A 19,656-nucleotide genomic window follows, 5' to 3' on the forward strand; every position below is an offset into this window, starting at 1 on the left:
ATAACATCGAAAACTGAAGTTACAGGATACAGTTTAAATTGCAGTGTTACAAAAAAATGGTACAATTAAAAGGAGAGTTTGATTAAATTTAATGACAACGGTTTTTCATTTGGTTTTGGATTATTGTTGTTAATTATACATTATTAATTAATTAATTTACTAATAGCCGAGGGGTTTAAAAGCCGGTTCGTCGTTGAAGGTATGCTCGAAGAATGGGCTCTCTCGGAAGATTACTGACGCATCAGCTATGTGCATTTGTCGCTTGCCGTATCTGTGAAAAATGGTAATTATTGTTATAAACGTGTATAAACAGATTCATGTTTTATTAATGCTCTGTACGTGGGACTAAAAAGACACCGGTGCGGGTTCTGGGGTTAAAGAAAAACAGAGACATCCCTATAAACATCCGCAAGTTCCTTCATGCTTCGAATGCTGAATAAGTTTACGTAACAATTCATAGATGGCGCTGATCACAGTTTTCATATAACTTGGCCATCATGATATCAACAACGGTTATCTATTGAATATTAATTAATGTTTTGCTTTTTAATGATTTCGATAAATATTTAACTATGTAGTCTTATTATAAGTTAACAGGTGGAAATGTTTTAAGACGGCGCCCAACATGGGGCCGATGTTGTATTCATTTTTAATGTATGTTTCCTTACAAAACATAGTATTTAAAAACATAACTTCCCAAATTTTTTTTTTAACAATGTGATTAAGTGAATTCTTAGAAACAAAATAAATCAGTTCTTGACTTCAGATACAGAAGCCGGTTAAGGTTTTAGCTTTTTTTTGGCAAAACTTAGAATTTATTATAATATATTTTATTTCCAAGAACCACCGTCAAAAAACTATTTTTACGAAGCAACCGCATCAAATTCGGTCCACCCTTTCTTCATCTCTGATATCCTAGCCTAAGCTAATAAAAAGCTAATAATATTGTCACACCTTCCTCTCCCATGCACGGAGTAATACTCCTGCAACTCCTTGAGATAGTTGGAGATCTGCTCGGCGGTGTCGAAGCGCTCGGGGCGGCGCGGGCGCGGGTACTGCGCTTGCGTCGCGCACGACAACATGGCGGACAGCAACAACATGGCGGACAGGAGGAGGCGCATTTTTGTTCTGTTGGAGAAAGTGAGGTTATGAGTTGGGTAGGTATAACTGTAGTGAGAGAACCATGAATATGAGTTATAATTGTTATTAGTTTAATGTATTTCAATTTCTGAAATGAAGTTATGCCTGTTGGTATGTAGATAATTTAAGCGACTATCGAGTTCAATCCCCGCGTAGAAAAAGCGTTTGTGTGATCCACGAATGCTTGTCTCTTTACGTCTTTGTGCAAGTGAGAAGAATTAAATTCATTTGTGCTCTAGTTGTTTTAATAAAATACTTAAATTAATAATAAATTTAATTAAAAATCGTCGTTATCGAAGAAAATTAAAGTGTTGTAAAGTTTTTGCAGCATTGGATGTCAAGAAGGTTTATTATTTAGCAAGTACGGTACTGTAATATGAATTTCTTCTTCATATAACTTGAAGTTTGAAGTATTTTAGGAAACGGCCATCTTTGATCTAAAGCTTCTCATAAAAAATCCACAGATTATTTTAGATCTTACTGATAATAAAATGACGTGTTTTAAGCTCCTTTTAAGTCAAATTCAATCCTACTACTATTATAAAGGCGAAAGTTTGTAAGTATGGATGTATGGATGTTTGTTACTCTTTCACGTAAAAACTACTGAATGGATTTGAATGAAACTTACCACAATATAGCTTATACATCAGAATAACACATAGGCTACAATTTTTGAGGTTTCTAATGTGAGGTCGTATAAAACACATTTTTTGCGCGTACATTGCAAACGCTGACTGAATCCTACAAGATAGATAGAAGGCAGATAGATAGATAGAAGGATACCTAAATTATAACTTATATCTTCTAACCACGCGGACGAAGTCGCGGGCAACAGCTAGTTTCAAATATATTCAACAACAAAAAAAGAATAAGGCTCTCCATACACGAGGCAATCAAAATTTCAGATTTCTATCGACTTAAGTCTCCACGGCGTGCGATCCAAACCTTTATGATTTTGTATAAGGTTAGTCGATAAATCAAAGTCGTCATTTCAATCTGCCTGATTGTTACCCCATGTGCATTGAACCTTATAACACTACTGCCGTATCACAACAGATCAAAGTGTTGTTATCTACCCACTTATCGATAACGATAATATTAAGTTAGTATTAGTTATCGATAGCTTATGACCATCATAATTGATTTCAACGGTTAAGCTCATAATTCTAGTGTAACTGATAAAGTCGCACGCCGCTTTGACGGGATTTCGTTTGTGTTAAATCGATTAAGGTATTGTAGTAAGAGAATGTGAAGGGGACATCCCGTAGACATTTTCATAAATAAATAATACTAGAATGTAGCTGTACAATGCAGGTCAGTCCTGTAGTGATAGTATTTATCACGAGTTTTCGATGCCCCACGTTGGGCGCCATTACCGGAGTTGTCAATACCGCCAAAACGTACCTAATTGTCCCAGTGGTAAAAGCTTATTTCCAAATAAAGAAGGCTTGAGCATTGATCACCGCTCTAGATGACTACGGCCGATCTGATTCCAATATTTTAAATTCAGATTTCCTCACAAAATATTTTTAAAACAATTAAAAAAAACTTGCTTAACTTAAAAAAAGATGCTCAGAGGTACTTTATACTATTATGTTGTGGTGGCTTTATGATTATGTATACTGATTTGTGCACGGAGTGCAAGTTTGCAACTGTCACATTGGTACTTTTCTGAGGTAGGATCGCTAACTCAGGAAAGTACCAATGTGATGTTTGAAAGTTATTAGTAAAACCCGGTTTCCAAACAAAGTGTTAAGTAATATAAAACTATGTTATATACAAGCATTACTTAGATTGAGACTAGATGGCGTTGCGTGAAAGTTGTAGAATATTATATAAACTATATCATTCCTATCATATAAATACACATTATACCAATTTATACCCATCAATCTACCAAAAGCTACCACTCAACCAAACTCGTATATTCGAAGCTTCAAAGTGCATTTAATTTTAACTATCGGCGCGTTCGAGGGTAGTTCAAACATTGGCCATTGTTCACACACCTCTTGTCACAATATGGCGGCTATTTTGGTAATTTAATTACGATCATTTCAATGGGTACTTTATGTGGGTGCTTCAGTAAATATTTTAGTGTAATTGGTACTTTATTTTAGTGGTTTTTAGTTTTGCTGATAATAAATTATTTTATTTTGGGTGTTTTTGTTTCAAGTATGAGTAAAAGTGTTTTTCTTGTGTTCAAAATTAAAATATGCTGCTCTTATGACCAGTTAAGTATTTTTCAGAAGCTCCCACGTTGGGCGCCAATATACAGAAACAACAAAATAGCGCTAAGGTTTTGTAACTTACTGACGTTACTATGCCAGCGATTTCGTTCGCTTGAAAACTTGACTTAAGGCGGTATTTTTGAATATCTATTAATCAAATTTTCTAAACTATCATATTTATTTTAACTTAAAAATTGTAAAAACATAATCTTATGCTAAAAAGCATTTTACATAAAGCTCCACAGATTTCATTTTCCTAAAATTTGTGCGTATAAAAACTATCGTAACTACATTCCCCGCCGTTCTGATACAGCTGAGCGATCAGCTATCTGCCAAACTATAATCCATTACAAGTCACAGTTGGGTGTACAGATAAAGAGACAATCTCGCGTTTATGTGTACTTGATAGAACCTACACGAATATTATAAAGAAATATAGTTTGAGCGTTTTTTGCCTACGCTAAGGAACTAAGTATATCCTTGTTTTTCTTTGTTTCACAAACATTCAAATCACATGCACAAAGACACATGAAAGAGTATTTTAAGTTTTAGTTAAAACGACGTTGGTTGAGGATTAAATACTTGTTTTCGTTCTTTAGGGCTTCACATCTAAAGGCTGCTCAGATATCCAAGGTGTTAACTTCACCACGCCATAAACACACCGTACGTGACGTGTCACGGTTTCGTTCCCCGTGTAGGATAAACATTTGTGTGATCCACGAATGCTTGTCTGGGTGTCTTTGTGGATGTGACATTCATGAATGTTTGTGTAACCCGCGTGACACAAGGATCATTTACCTTAGTACCCCTATCAGAGACCCTTACGTTAACTATCTGCCATTTGGCATAAAAAAAAATACACTTTATATAGTTAGTCATTGGTAAGATGCCATAAACAAATAGGCACTTACACCATGCCTGCATAATCTTTTAAAAACGTAATTAACATCTTCAAACCAAGCAACAAGCAGTTAAATTTAACTCAAATCTAAATAAACATAAACTTGCATTCAAAAACATTTAGCAAACTTTATTTATCAAAACGAGCGCCATTTTATAGGGGCCTAACATCAAATGCCTTTTCAAAAGTAATTATAAGTCAGAAAGTATTATCTCGGTCGGTTTGCCGCGTAGGACGCCAGCGCCATCTTGGAGGAAAGTTGTCGAAGCGAGACAACGCTATACACGGCGATAGAGGCATCTCTTTCACACCCGCCATAATATTAATTTGAGATTTACTTGGTGGCAAGTAGAACTTAATTTAGTTAGCTTATGATCGAATATTTAAACGCAATTTAATTTTAACAGACCGTAAAGTTTAGAATACTAAATGTGGTAAGATTGCAATGTTTTATGTCTCACTAGCTGTTGCCCACGGCTCTGCCCGCTACATATAGAAAATGATCTGACGGGAATATCAAATTAGAATAAAAACTATTCCATGTGTGAATTCAGTATATAAATTTCGGATTCAAGTTATTAATTATCTTTGAACCAAATTTTGTCTAAATCCGTTCGGTGGTTTTTGACACGTAATTTATATATAGGTACTTATGTTAAGATAATCACTATTATACTTATGTTATATATACTAGCTGACCCAGCAAACGTTGTTCTGCCGAATATATTTTTTCTAGTTGTAAGTATTTTTAATGCCACATTATAAAAAAATAAAAACAAACAATTTCGTCCAAAAAATAAAATATTTTTTTTTAGTGTGAGCCACCTTTATCACTTAGGGTTTTGAAAAATAGATGTTGTTCTATTCTCAAACCTACCCAATATGTATACAAAATTTCATAAAAATCGGTTAAGCCGTTTCGGAGGAGTACGGTAACTAACATAACTAACATCGTGATACGGGAATTTTATATATTTGAAGATTATACTTATGTTATATGTTATTATACTAATGTACTCTAATTCATAAGTTATAGTCAAAACTGAAAGTACAACATGCTTTTTAAGTTTCATCTCAGCTAAAAACCACTTCAAACATTTATTCCCCTTAAACTTTATTTAACCCATTTCCCTACCAATTTACTGTTCTTTTTGTATAAAAAATAAAATGGCGGTGTTTATCCGTTATACCCGGGTAATATTTACGCGGGCTTACAATGGAGTCGCGAGAAAATTACCAACCCTACACAACAAGTGGTTTAGGGTTGGGACACGTTGGTAAAAGAAAATATCGATTAAATGTTATATGAATGATTAAAATTGTAAATCAAACTGGAAAGCAGTCGACATAGTTTATCATAGAATAATGGATATCATTATGGATTCGTACCTAAGGATAAAAAAACCGAAGGGCTCTTCTTCGGTTTTTTTTTGCAATAAGGCGCCGCTATCTGAGATCTGAGGGTGCCACACAAATCAACTAAGGAATAACAATTTGTTAAATAACAAGAAAAAATGTAATAAATTTTCAAACATATATCTAGTTATATCACGACTGATGGAATACGGCTTAGTGGCAGACGAACGAACAGCCTTAATAGGGTTCCAATTTTACCCTTAAGGTCTAAAAAATACAAAACATGAAAAATCTAATCAAACATCGACATCTAATCCCAACCCTAGCTAGTTGATTCCCCGTTGAACAATAGATCGGCCCACAATTTTCATCACACGATGTTACGGTGCGGGTTGGCGCCAATTTTCTATTTTCTATCCTTGTTTTAACTTCACTTCAATGGGCGATAATAAAAATAGTCGGATGAAAAGTTTGTTTTTTTAAACGTTCAGTTACGGTGTTTTGTTAGATGACTTTTATACCTTTTTTTTTACAAAAGTTGGAATGTAACGTGGTACCTATACATACGATAAGATATTTCTGTATGACGTTCCTGGTCCATTGTATGAATTAAGTGGTACGGAACTTTGTTAATGTGGCTACGCTGGTTTCGTGAGAATGAAACAATGGTTTTAAGGTTATGTTTTCAATTCCGTTTTTATAGTTATCTTGTTTTATTTCATTCCATTGATGTTCGTTTGGATATTTAGCTTTCTAGATTTTTTTGTAATTGCGTAATTACAAATAACCTCGGTTCTGAATAATATTTTTAATTGTATTAGATCTTTAGATACTTAGGCAGTCGTTCCTTATGAAATAGGTCTCACTATTTTATTTTCTTTTTTGTACTAGTATTGGCTAAACTGTAAGAATTAGCCGATCAACACAGCTTCAGAAAAGTCTTAAGAAAACAATTTTATGCATAAGTACATAATAATTACGATTTACGCTCTTAACAGCCCAGCAATCAAAGATTAAATCCTATTTGCATATCATACCTACGCATTACTCCAAGCTAACAACTAAACACGATCCCTAAAACATTTCTTCAAAAATTTCCGCACGAACGTAAATATTTGAATAATGAACAGCCTAGTGTTGCCAGCCTCAAAGGCCGTATTCATACCGACGGATATTATTTTCACGCTTGGCAACACCGTAACTAGAAACGGAACGTGCAAGATGGCGGCGCGTGGTAAGAATTCCCGCCAACTTTGACAAACGATTCTCAAGTTTTAGTTTGAAAATAAGAGTTAATTACAGTCACAGGGTCGAGACTTTGAAATGAATATTTCATATCTAGGAGTTCTAGAAATACGGCTGGTATTAAATGCAAGCTAAGTTTAACACTTAGAAGTTCATGTTGTATAGCTACCACCATTGTTGACAGAATCTGAACAGCTTTTTCTTATCGTATGGTTGATGTACAACCTGGTGTCAGAGTTTTAACAGACGTGGCTTAGTGCACCCCTGAAAATCTCAAGCTTATAATAAGTTTGATTTTGAATTTATAGCAGTAGTATTCAGGGAGCTTAACACCACATTCAAAATTACAACATTCTTACCGTTAGAAATGTTAACAAGACTGCGGAGAAAATAAAATGATACAAATTGTCGCGTCGCTGACAAACGATGAAGGAAAATATCAACCCCAAAAACATCTCAAAAATAAGATTATCAATAAAAAAATCTCATCTCTTTTGACCCTTGTAACTGTTTGTCTATATCTACTAGGTAATCGTGCTGAGATTGCGATTCTGTGAATGGATTTGTATACAAGAGGAGCAAGTCCGATCCCAACGCGGGCAAAATACCAATGTCACCATTCCAATGTAAAGTAAATTGAAAAAGAATTACTGTAATTTGTCTTTCAAACGGTGAAGGAAAACATCGTGAGGAAACCTGGATTACAAATATTGACAACTCAAATCGGCCGCAGTGAGCTAGCGTGGTGATCAATGCTCAAACCTTCCCTATACGGGAAGTGGCTTGTGCCCAACAGTGGGCTGGTGTTATACTATATCACTAGCTAGCTAAGGGTATGTTAAATAGAATGAATTAAGATGTAAGCTATCCTATCTTATCAGAATTGATTGAAATCGGGCTAGTGTGACAGGTAATTTATAAAATATACATCATCATCCACAGCCTTTATCCTCCCACTGCTGGGCATAGGCCTCCTCTTTCTCGTGCCATTTTCTACGGTCCTGTGCTAGCCTCATCCAGACTCGTCCCGAGACCTTTATTATGTCATCGACCCATCTTGCTCTCGGACGACCGACGCTTCTTTTGCCTTGTCTTGGCCACCTTGGCCACCTTGGCCACCTTGACGGCAGGTGGACTAAGGCGGTGACAGAATGTCACCGCCTTAGTCCACCTGCCGTCACTTCGTATATATTTATATACATATTAAGATATATTTTCATTTCCTATTATAAAAAATTAAATACATAGTATACAATAACAAATGGACATTCAAAGTAACTTAACCTTTATTAAATCTAACATTTGAATGACACTCCTGAGGAAATCACATCTAATTAAGAATGACAGGGATACTTCTTTCAATCTTTAACAATATCTCTTGAGTAAAATTCCTTATATTTAATCAAAAGATCTTATTCGTATTTTATACTCTCTGTTAATTGTATCATATTGTATTTTATGGATGAGATCCCTGTATTTCCCGTAGGGGTTGTTAGAAAGCTCAAAGTCACTGTAGTGATGTTTAATCAAGGCTTTAATAATCATTGTGTTATTAATATCCTGTCTCGTAAGATTTGAATATTTTTATCAGTAACTGTAGTATAAAACTTCGCCCCCGTCGTTATGGATTAGTCAAGACTTTTTTTCCAGTTCCCCTCAACAGCTTCCAATTGATCCTAGCGTGATGGTATATATCTTTCCTATAGTTTTCTTATAGCTTTCCCCAAGAAATGAGTTATCTAGCAAGTGAATCATTTTTAAATTAGACCAGTACTTTCTGAGATACAGTCTTAAAACAAATTTCCATTAACAGAATGGTGGATTTCATATTCCAAACATTACATCTATACTTGATTAATCAATAATACCAATCTATACGTTTCCCACTTCTAGGCACAGGCCTCTTGCCGTACAGAAAATGTATAAACATTGATTATCACGCTAGCTCATTGCGTACGATTTCAGATTCCAATATTTATAATCCAAGTTACCTGACGATGTTTATCTTCACTTTTTGTCACAAATCTATATCTATACTAATATATAAAGCTAGAGAGTTTGTTTGTTTAAACGCACTAATCTCAGGAACTACTCCAAATTGAAAAAATATTTTTGTGTTGAATAGTCCATTCATCGAGGAAGGCTTTAGGCTATAAACCATCACGCTGCGACTAATGCAATGATGAGCGATGAGCGAAGATGCAATGGAAAATGTGAAAAAAAAAACAGGGCAATTATAAATCATAACTTATATCTTCTAACCACGGGGACGAAGTCGCGGGCAACAGCTAGTAATTAAATAAGAACACAAAACATGTATCTAATTACCTATTTATAACTTGTTAAGTCATGTTTTTACAACGTTTATAATTAAGAGCAAGGCACAAAAACAATGAAGGGATTAAATCTGTCTGAAAATAAATGTCGGTAATACAAATAGAAATTCGTCTTCGCAAACCAAAAACGAGTATGTTAAGCCCCGTTTACACTGTTTCAAGTGTTTAGTCGAGTGCATTAGTAGGAATGCGTATACGCTACTTGCTCTAGTACGGGTTCCTTTTAAAGCTGTGCCTTTTTATGTCGACCTCCGTGGTCGAGTGGCGTACGCACCGGTTTCAAGGTGTCGCTAGCTCTGAGGTCCCGGGTTCGATCCCCGGTCGGGTCAATGTAAAAATTCACATTTCTACATTGTCTCGGGTCTGGGTGTTTGTGGTACCTTCGTTGTATCTGAATTCCATAACACAAGTGCTTAAGCAACTTACTTTGGGTTCAGAACAATGTATGTGATGTTGTCCGCATTTATTTTTTTATTTGTTAAGGCAGGGGAATTTTCATGGACACCCACTCCCTCGGGGGAGGAAATGGCTAGTGTCAGATTCTTACTGACTAAACCTGAACCGCCGCGCTACGTCATCCGCGTTTTTGTGTCGGTGTATGGCAATGCGTTGCAATCCTTCATACTTTAAAGCTGTGTCTAGTGGTAGGACTACAAGACTGCTAAGCGAAAGTTCTTGAGTTCGATCCCGAGCTCGGTGTTCATCGAATTCTGACAGCAGTGTGCGTTTTAAAATACCTAAAGGCTTTCTTGTTTCAAGTCACATCAATCATCATCATCAATCTAAAACGTTTTGCGTTAAACGGGTTTAAAAGGTATTTAGTGTAACCAGCGCTTCAATCTTCACCACCAAGATATACAAATAGGTAAAAAAAGCAAAGCAACATATTTAAACAACAATATAAATAAAATAAAATAAAATAATAATAAAATATAATTTAAACAACATTATTATGCCCCCATTTAGAAATAATAGTTTCTAAATAAACGACTCACGCAAACCTTGTATCGCGGGGGGCTTTAGAAACATTCAAGTCACATGCACCTTTGCTAGATGCTAAGTAACTCAAATTTACACTTTAATCTTTTTGTTTCCGTTTCAGATTGCCGTTCCATCGTGCTAAAAGAGTAAGCATGTAGGCGAACACGCTTAAGCACAATAATATGTCATGCTCAGCTGACTGGTGTGTCGTAACATAATCAGCTGTAGCCGAAATAAGAAACGAAAATACCTATTATTCTTCGAACTAAGTAGAATCAAAATAGGTAGGATGAGAAAACTGTTAATCTTACGAATAAAATCAAAATGGGATTTGAAGTGAAAACTTCTTTAGCAGTGCTAGACTTTTTTAAATAAGCAAAGAGTGACAAATCGAAAATTTGTAAGACGAAAAAAAAACTTTTTTTATGTATTATAAATTGTCATGTTTTTTACGATAGCGTAATAAATAGGTAAATATAGTATTCTACCATTTAAATGATAGTACTTAATATTTTTTACAGATTTTATACCTAGAGCATTTATGATTATTAATTGCGTGATATTACACCTAAGTATATTATTACACTTAGACTGAATTACCTCATTATATTATAATTTACTTAACTTATCTATTTTTTTATCAATATTTAAATAACACCATATCTGATGTTCATACTTTCGCATGCTGCGTAAGGCATGTGTGGAACTAAATTTGACTCAAATACTAACATCTGTCTGTACCCATATTTAAAGCGAAATAAATGATTTGATTTGCTTTTGATTTGATTTGAATGTACTAATAATTATAATTAATTAGTGTAAAATAATTCCCAAACCATTAAATAATATCAAAAATTAGCAAAGTTAACATTCAAGTTTTCACTTCTGCCGGCACTATCATCGTTTTTTAATTTTTGTTTTCACTAAAATCTACTTAACTAAGTTAAAACGTAGATACATTCACTAATAAACTTGCCCGTCTACTTGTACTAAACCACTCTACTAAACTCTAAAACAATGTGAACCACCCTTAACACTCATCTTAAGAAAGCCATAAATGTTTAACGATACATTTCATTACACAAGTAGAATGTTAATTCGTGTGTAATTGCGTTTAATTAACGAATTTAAACGAATTTGGTTACATTTTAAATCGTAAGAGGTCGGATTTGTTAATTTAAGTATTGTTTAAATGTATTTTTAGAACACCTTGGTGTTTTGTTTCGTTTTCGGAGCTCTGCCTTTTGATGTTATTCTTTTAATAGATTAGATAATTCCTCTTGTGTACGCGAGAGACCTTTGATAATGTTACTGGTAATTAGAAAAAAAAACTGAATGGAAAAACTTGAAATGTATGAAATTGTTTTTGTTTTCTACAAGTATGTCATGGTCACTTGTCAGTTCAATATTTGAGTGATTGGTCTGAGGTAACGGTTGGAGTAACTGAGTACTGAGTTTGGTCTATTTTTGGTAATTCATGGCAATGTATATTTCATCTCCAAATGTTTTCTAAAGTAATGGTGTTTTAAAACTCTGCTTAGCTAATTATGTAAAACGTAATATGTTCAATTTAATAATACCAGCCTATAAACACTTCACTTCCAGATCTCTTCCCGTATAGGGAAGGTTTGAGCATTGATCACCACGCTAGCTCACTGCGGGCGATTACAGATTCCAATATTTGTAATCCAGGTTTCCTCACGATGTTTTCCTTCACCCTTTAGCCAATGGTGTCTTATAATAATTAAAAAAGTACATATGACTTTAAAAAAAAATCACATCGTTACTTTGCCTGCATTGCATCAAACCTGCACCTTGTAGCAAGCATGTAACCACAAGGCCACTACGACTCTCTCTCTATCTCCACTTACGAGGCAAATATTTACTCTTTTCGACTTTTAAAACATGACGTCACAATCCCATCCTATACTCCCACAGCAAACATGAACTGAATACGTTTATATTCATACGATTGTCCACAAATATAGCTCCAAGCACTCCCCAATAAAGAGTCCTTCGTCTATCAAATAATACAATCTCTTATACTTACGCTAATCAATCTAAAAATATTCTCCTCACAATGCCTTCACTTGACATACACAACTTTATAGGGTGACCCGAACTGTTGTCGTCTTTATAAATATTATTTAGAGGTAGTTTGGGGGTTTTGACGTTGTTGGGGGTAAAATTAGGATTAGATGAATTTTCGGAAATTCTTTTACCAATAAACTTTACTGTTTTTGGGTGTCATATGGTAATTAAAATAATTAAGTGAGAATGGTTCATGTTTTACCACGATTATAACTATATATAAAACTTATAGGTTACGATTTTCTTAAAAAAAAAAATGTAGTACAATTTTGACTAGTTTCAAAATGAGATACAAAATCTAGACAAGGGGTTTGTATAGGTTAGAAAGCTTAAACATACATACTTTAACTGATGAAAATTATTCCGAAACTAGAAACCGACTAGAAAATAAGTTTGGAAAAGAAAGTGGTTTAACACTGGAAAAGACTCGATAATTCTGTTGAAGAAAAATCCTGCGCTCAAGCTATGCGCTAGTTCTATTAAAAATAACTGCTCTTGCGAAACTAATTAGCTAATGATAGTAATCAATCAAATTGATTTGTCTCTACTAACAAATTAATGACCAAGATTTTTTTGGAATTTGTTGTTAATCACGGTTCATGAGATGGTCTGCAGGCAGGTGATAGACAAGTAGAAATACGGACAGCGGACACTCAAGAAAAGGATTCAGTTTTTACCATTTGAGTAAAGAACCCCAAAAATGGCACTATAGGCAAATTAACAGACGAAAACAGGGGACTTTACCCTACATTGCCCTACATTGCCCTAAATGGTCCTTCTATCGGTATTTATTTTGTGTAATCTTGATTCCTGTTCAAAATAGAAGGATTTTATAAAATAATTGACCACTTATTTCAGTTGACATTTTAAAATACTTCCATTAATCGCGGATTTCAAATGTCTTATAAATTATTAAATAAGTCACAATTAAGGAAAGTGTCAACAATAATATAAAAATCTATATGTAGATTGACATAGCTAGGTAAAGACTTAGCCATATATTATAATAAGGAGCTAGTCATATATTATTAATTACTTGAATAACTGTATAAACACATATATTAGAAATGATATTTTAAGCTCATACAAAAAAATCGTAGCGCGGCGTAATCTTTGACAACGCCTACGACATATTTGCTACGTCGTAGCAAGCAAGACGCTTCACCGTATATGTCACCACGCCAAACCCACTTTGTGCAACGTGTCGTGAGTTCGATCCTAGCGTAGGACAAGCGTTATGAGACCCACAAATGATTGAGTCTGGGGTCTTTGTGCATGTGGCTTGAATATTTGTGGAGAGCCCGCGATACAAGGATTTAATATCATATTGTGAGTTTTATATATAAAAATCTATTTTCTTCTACTGATGTGGTCTATTTTAGGGCCTATTTACTACGCCGTAGTGCATTACTATGCACATTGATTTTAACCCGAAAATAAGGGAAATGACAATAAATGATTCGCCTACATTATATTAGTTAAGGTATGCAAAAAATCTGATGAATTAAACTTACATACATTTTGATACATCTATACTTTATACTAATATATAAAGGTGAAGAGTTTGTTTGTTTGTTTGAACACGCTAATCTCAGGAGCTACTGGTTCAAATTGAAAAAAAATCTTTTTGTGTTCAATAGACCTTCATCGAGGAAGGTTTTAGGCTATATAACATCACGCTGCAACGAATAGGAGCGAAGATACAATGGAAAATGTGGCAAAAACGGGGAAAAATATTAATCTTCGAGGGCTTCCGTTCAAAAATTCCTAAGTTATATCTTCTAACCACGCGGACGAAGTTGCGTGCTACAGCTAGTATTGGATATTACTCTAACGTCGTTGCTGTGTACATAAATAATAATATATGATAAAAAAGTTCTATCATTTTCACAAAAGGCAGGAGTTTCTTGCCAGTTCTTCTCCATAGGAATGACATTTTGGAACCGCGCATCTAGATTTAGGTAGGTAGGTCCATTCAAATACCTATTGAAAAGGTTAACTTGAAAAATAAACTATTGATTTTTATTTTCTCCTTGTTAAAGCCATCGTACAAAACCATTTACAATTCAGCATTAAAAAAGCCATTTCCAGAATACTTAATTAAAAATTCCATTAAATATAATTTATGTTCTTTTGATTGCGATGCGTTAGTTTTAACGTTTGAATAATTAAAAAATATTAAAGATATAAATCATTTTTAATACTTAGTCGCTAAAATATTCCGGTCATAAATTAAAGTGTTAAGATTGTGTTCGTTTTGCGTTTGTAATTCTTTTTGAAAGAGAGAAAGTCGTGGAGGTTTGACATATATGAACCTCCTTCGTATCAACCTTACGAACCGACCGTTGTCGAAGACTGACCGACAGACTGACACTAGTTTTGTTAATATTGTTCATATACACTGTGATTTTTTAGTCGTCTTACAGAAGCATCCCAGTTCATGTATCCAATGAGTAGAACACGTTCATGATAAAAAATAGGTATTTATGAGATTTGAATAAATTTAAAATGCAATTTTTATTCAATATTATGATGCAATTCGTAGTTTTTTAGAAACACAGCTAACAATGGTGAGGGGCGCGGTCGGCGGCGTTTTATCATTTTTAAGAGTATATTTCAGATTTCTCTTGTTTAATTTTTCTTCGTACTTATACTACTTATTATCTTAGTTGATGATAAAAAAAAATCGCGCCTAGGGGTATTTTACGTCGGATACATGAACTGGGCTGCTTTTGTAAGACGACTAAAAAATCACCGTGTAGATTAGCTTGGGGTGAATCGCAGCGATCTCATTTTGGAATCCTGATGTTCCTGTGGCCCCAACCACGGTTTGGTCTTGGTGTGAAACCGCCAATTCAAAAAACGCCGTTTCGTGGTCCGATAGGGAAAGACCCCTATTATGATATTTCCTTCAACAAAATATCTCTGATTATCTATACACCCTAAAGTATACTAAAGATATTGTGTCTCGAAATTGAAAGTAAATATTGACAACAAAATCAAAGTTTTAAGTGTCAATAAGTTATCTATTTTAGTCATTTTAGATTATTAAGATTGATGTCAAAACGTAGGCAGCTTTTATCAGATTTATTATTAAAACAATATACAAGATTCATCGATTTTCGAATATTAGAAGATTTATGTTGACATATTATTATTATTGGATATATTTAAAAATTTTCGTATCATGTCATGGGGTACGTAATTGAGCTGCTCCGAAACGGCTCGACGAATTTTCATGAAAATTTGTTTACGTATTCGGTAGGTCTATAATCTATACTAATATATAAAGCTGAAGAATTTGTTTGTTTGTACACGCTAATCTCAGGAACTAGGTACTGGATCAAATTGAAAAAATATAAAAGAAGAAAATATATAAAAAATATATAGGAAGGTTTTAGGCTATATAACATCACGCATCAACTAATAGGAGCGAAGATACAATGGAAAATGTAGAAAAAACGGGGAAAAATATTAATCTTTCTAAGGGCTTACGTTCAAAAATTCCTAACTCGTATCTTCTAACCACGCGTACGAAGTCGCGGGCAACAGCTAGTATGTGTGATAAAGAATATTCCATTATATACAAATACATGCGAAAAACATAACCCTTATTTGCAGTCGGGTAAGAAGGCCGCCAAAATTTGTGGTTGTGTATTTTTAGCCACTTCACGCGAAAGTTAACGAGTTCAGATAAAGTTTGGCGTTTATAAAGATAGTCTGTGTCTCGAATTAACATTTAGAATACCTTTCAGTAGACTCAGGTCTTCCTGTTCAGATAATTCTTGGGTTTAAAGTCTAAATTCTTGGACAAAATTGTTGATAAGTTTTTGGGGTTATGCAAAACCTAATTTAGTATGAAAAATCCCGGCCTATAATTACCAATGAGTCAAAAGCCCCTTCACTTCTTCATTATGCGGGTGTTTTACGTTCCAATATTTAGAAATCAAAGAGCTTGGAATTAGAACAAAATATAATACTTCAAGTATATCCTACTACTAGCTGTGGCCCGCGACTTCGTCTACGTGATTTGAATTTTCCCCGTTTTTTCTACATTTTCCATGGTATCTTCGCTCCTATTAGTCGCAGCGTGATGTTATATAGCCTATAGCCTTCCGTGACAAATGGTCTATTCAACAAAAAAATATTTTTTCAAATAGAACCAGTAGTTCCTGAGATTAGCGCGTTCAAACAAACAAACTCTTCAGCTTTATATATTAGTATAGAAGTATAGATATAGATTATTATTATAAATGCGAAAGTTTGTATGTATGGATGTTTGTTCCTCTTTCACACAAAAACCGCTGCACGGATTTAGACGAAATTTAATACACAGGTAGTTTATAACCATTGGTAACACATAGGATAGCTTTAATCCCGATTTTGTGTTCCCGTGGCATCATTTCTGATTTGTAGCGAGCGGGCCCGCGGGTAATACCTAGTATTCCGATATTAAGAATCAAAGCCATTTGACAGATGACCGGAACGTCACTCACTGAAGCATCCAGCCATTAATTAATTCATTAACATGTTTCAGCTTTCTTCTAATTAGTAAATAATAAAAAATAACGTTTCTCTTAAGGTAAAAGCATCGTTCTTTGTAATTAAATGCTGAGGGCTTTTTGCAAGACTGAAATGCAAGACTTAGGGATAAAAATAAAAAAATCGAATAATTAATCGTTTAGTGTTTTTTTTTGTTACGTAAATTGAGGTGTTGACGTTGTTTTGGAGCCCGTGCTTGGACAAGCTCGTGACTAAACTATAACTGCACTAGTTGATCGATTACTAGGAATAAGCTAACTAAAGGTTTAGCTGCACTTGATACGGTTGGTCCGTGGATGGGTGACCATGTATGTCGTAACGAGCTCTGCTAGACAAGGCATGTTAAATTGTGGGTCCCGGCTGTTATTTATACATCTTTGGAAGTCGTTACAGGTAGTCAAAAGCTAGAAAGTCTGGCAACCAGTCAAACTAAGCGGTATCGTGTTGCCCAGGTAACTGGGTTGAGGAGGTCAGATAGGCAGTCGCTCCTTGTAAAACACTGGTACTTAGCTGCAATTGGTTAGACTAGTAGGTAGCCAACCCCAACATTGTTGGGAAAAGGCTTAGATGATGAAATTATTTTTTTGTTTTGATTTATTAGAAGCTAGGCTCAACTTGGCTCGGTCTGTGTGTGGATTGGTGACCATTTCAAAATATACCGACTGGAATATACTCCTCTGGCTCAAATTATAGATGGAAAATAGGTTGATTTTTTTGAACCAGCATCTAAGCGTGTCGAATCCCCTTCTCTTTAGGAGAGAATTGCAGTGGGACAGTTACAAGCTGGCGTTATTAACTTTGGTATTGGCGCCCAACGTGGGACTCACTACCGTGGTGATCAATGCTCGTTTTCTGTATGAGAGGTCTGCAATAGGATAGTTACAGGCTAGAGTTAAACTGTAATTAGCAGAACCTATTTCATGTTACGACTATAAAAACTAAATAAAACTTGAATTTTATGTTTTTATAGGTTATAAAATACACCTACTCAAATTTTTTTGTCTAATTAAAAGTGAGAGTTTTAAATGAATTTAACAGTTAAGTTTAAAGATAGTTAAAATAATTACGTTGTTAAAAGTAAGTATTTCATATAACTCGACATTAAAAATGTTTTATTTGTAGTTGTATAGCTGTGCCCTGCGATTTTGCCCATATGAATAGAGGATTTCTAAAATACCTATGGTATTTTGAATTTTTTTAACATTCTTATGATTCGACAATTTATCTGTCATTTAGGACGGTGATGACAGCTGGGCACAGGATTCCTTAAATAAAGAGAACTCTCCTCAAGATTTTTCCCACGTTTTTATACACTCACTTTCTTGTTTATTTGTTGGTCGTTCCTATTAAATTTTTGCAACTCAATTTTGAGGCACTTCCCGATAAGCTAGTCGGCTGAATTTTTCAGGATAGCTTCAAACCCGATGACAATGCAATTTACAACTATAAAAACGGCTGCACCGATTTTAAAATTTAAAAAGGTGGGTTTTTAGATTTTTCAAATCTATAATTACGGTTTCTTAGGATTTTGAAAAAATCGGTGACACAACTATCTAAGCATTCAATTGATCCATTGACGTAAAACTATGTTTTTATTTAATTATACCATATATAAATATAAAATTAATTTTGTTACTTATTTGGCCTTAATTTTTTCACGAATAGATTTTTTTCAAAAGCAGATTTTAAAGCAAAAGAATAATCTGGTTTAGGTATTATCGTTAAAATGGTCTTTCCTATTCTATTCTACCAGAAAAATGCATTATGTCCTAATTATATGTCTTAATTTTCTTATAATCTTTTTAACATACCTAAATATTATCAGGATTATTATAAAGTTTTTATTTGTCGTCAAAGCAGTGCTTTTTTATGCTCCTGTTTTTAATTTTTAATTACATTAAAATAAGAAAAAAACATTTTTAGATAAATAAATATTTTTCTTTTAAAGAATCCTAGTATAGATACCTAGATATAGCTCTGTAGTATGAGTTTTCAGATAAAAATGCTTTTAAAAACGCCACCCAGAAATGTAATTGTTAATATTGAAAATAAGTATCGAAAGAAAGTGATTTAAAAGAAAATTACATAAATGTAGCATCCGCTAAAAAAATATTTTTTATTTGCTCGTGTCACTTTGATTTGGTGGTAGTTTATAAAAAAGTGAATTGAAAAAAAAACAAATTATGTAAATTTAAAATAAAAAAAGACGTTTTCGATCTGAATACCAAATAACATTAAAAAAAAACGTATATTATCCGTGAACCTAGTTATTTCGATTTTGGATCAACCAAAAATCGAAGAATGAATAAATGGAAAAATATTTTTTAAATTTAAACCTAGAACATATTATAATACTAATAATTCGAGTATTGTTTTATTGATTTAATTTTATTTGATATAAACTTTTATTTCTTCTATTTTTATTTTTGTTAAATCTTTAATATCCCGCATGTTTTTTTTAATTTCCCTAAGCCCTTTTAAAAAGTCACTTTACACTGACTTACCTGTGTCCCGTGTGGTTCAGCGCTGGTGAGGTCGGCTGTCGGCGTGACGGTCGCACAGTCAATGCCGGCGGCGGCCCGCGCCTGCCATATAAACCCAACAGGTGGGCGGGTGTGGGCGGGGATATGGAGACGTCACAGGGGAGATTTTTGTAATTTTTTGGAGGTATTTTGAAGGTGGCAAGGTGGATTATTCTTGTGAAGGTTTATTGTTTTATTGTAATGTGTGTTGTTTTAATAGATTTTAAGAATGTTGTTAATACTTGATTATGTATAAAAAAACATTTTTTTTTTCATTTATTTCAAAAACATAACCATCATCAAGCTAACCTTTT

General features: G+C 34.1%; 1 protein-coding gene across 2 annotated transcripts; it reads right to left on the reverse strand.

Moving 5' to 3' along the window:
* Nucleotides 1-113: 113 nt before the first annotated feature.
* On the reverse strand, nucleotides 114-19,416 carry LOC113500153 (pro-neuropeptide Y-like). Of its 2 annotated transcripts, none has more exons than XM_026880851.1 (3): nucleotides 19,325-19,416; nucleotides 955-1,128; nucleotides 114-271 (listed from the first exon to the last, which is right to left on the reverse strand). In XM_026880851.1, exons 2-3 carry the CDS (start codon nucleotides 1,119-1,121, stop codon nucleotides 160-162), a joined length of 279 nt encoding a protein of 92 aa, XP_026736652.1. In that variant the 5' UTR covers nucleotides 1,122-1,128; nucleotides 19,325-19,416; the 3' UTR covers nucleotides 114-159. The 2 variants fall into 2 exon arrangements, with proteins under 2 accessions (XP_026736652.1, XP_026736653.1); XM_026880852.1 differs by having other exon boundaries at nucleotides 955-1,131; nucleotides 19,325-19,361.
* Nucleotides 19,417-19,656: the final 240 nt, after the last annotated feature.

This window comes from Trichoplusia ni, chromosome 13 (genome assembly GCF_003590095.1).
Source record: "Trichoplusia ni isolate ovarian cell line Hi5 chromosome 13, tn1, whole genome shotgun sequence".
Lineage (NCBI taxonomy): Eukaryota > Metazoa > Arthropoda > Insecta > Lepidoptera > Noctuidae > Trichoplusia > Trichoplusia ni.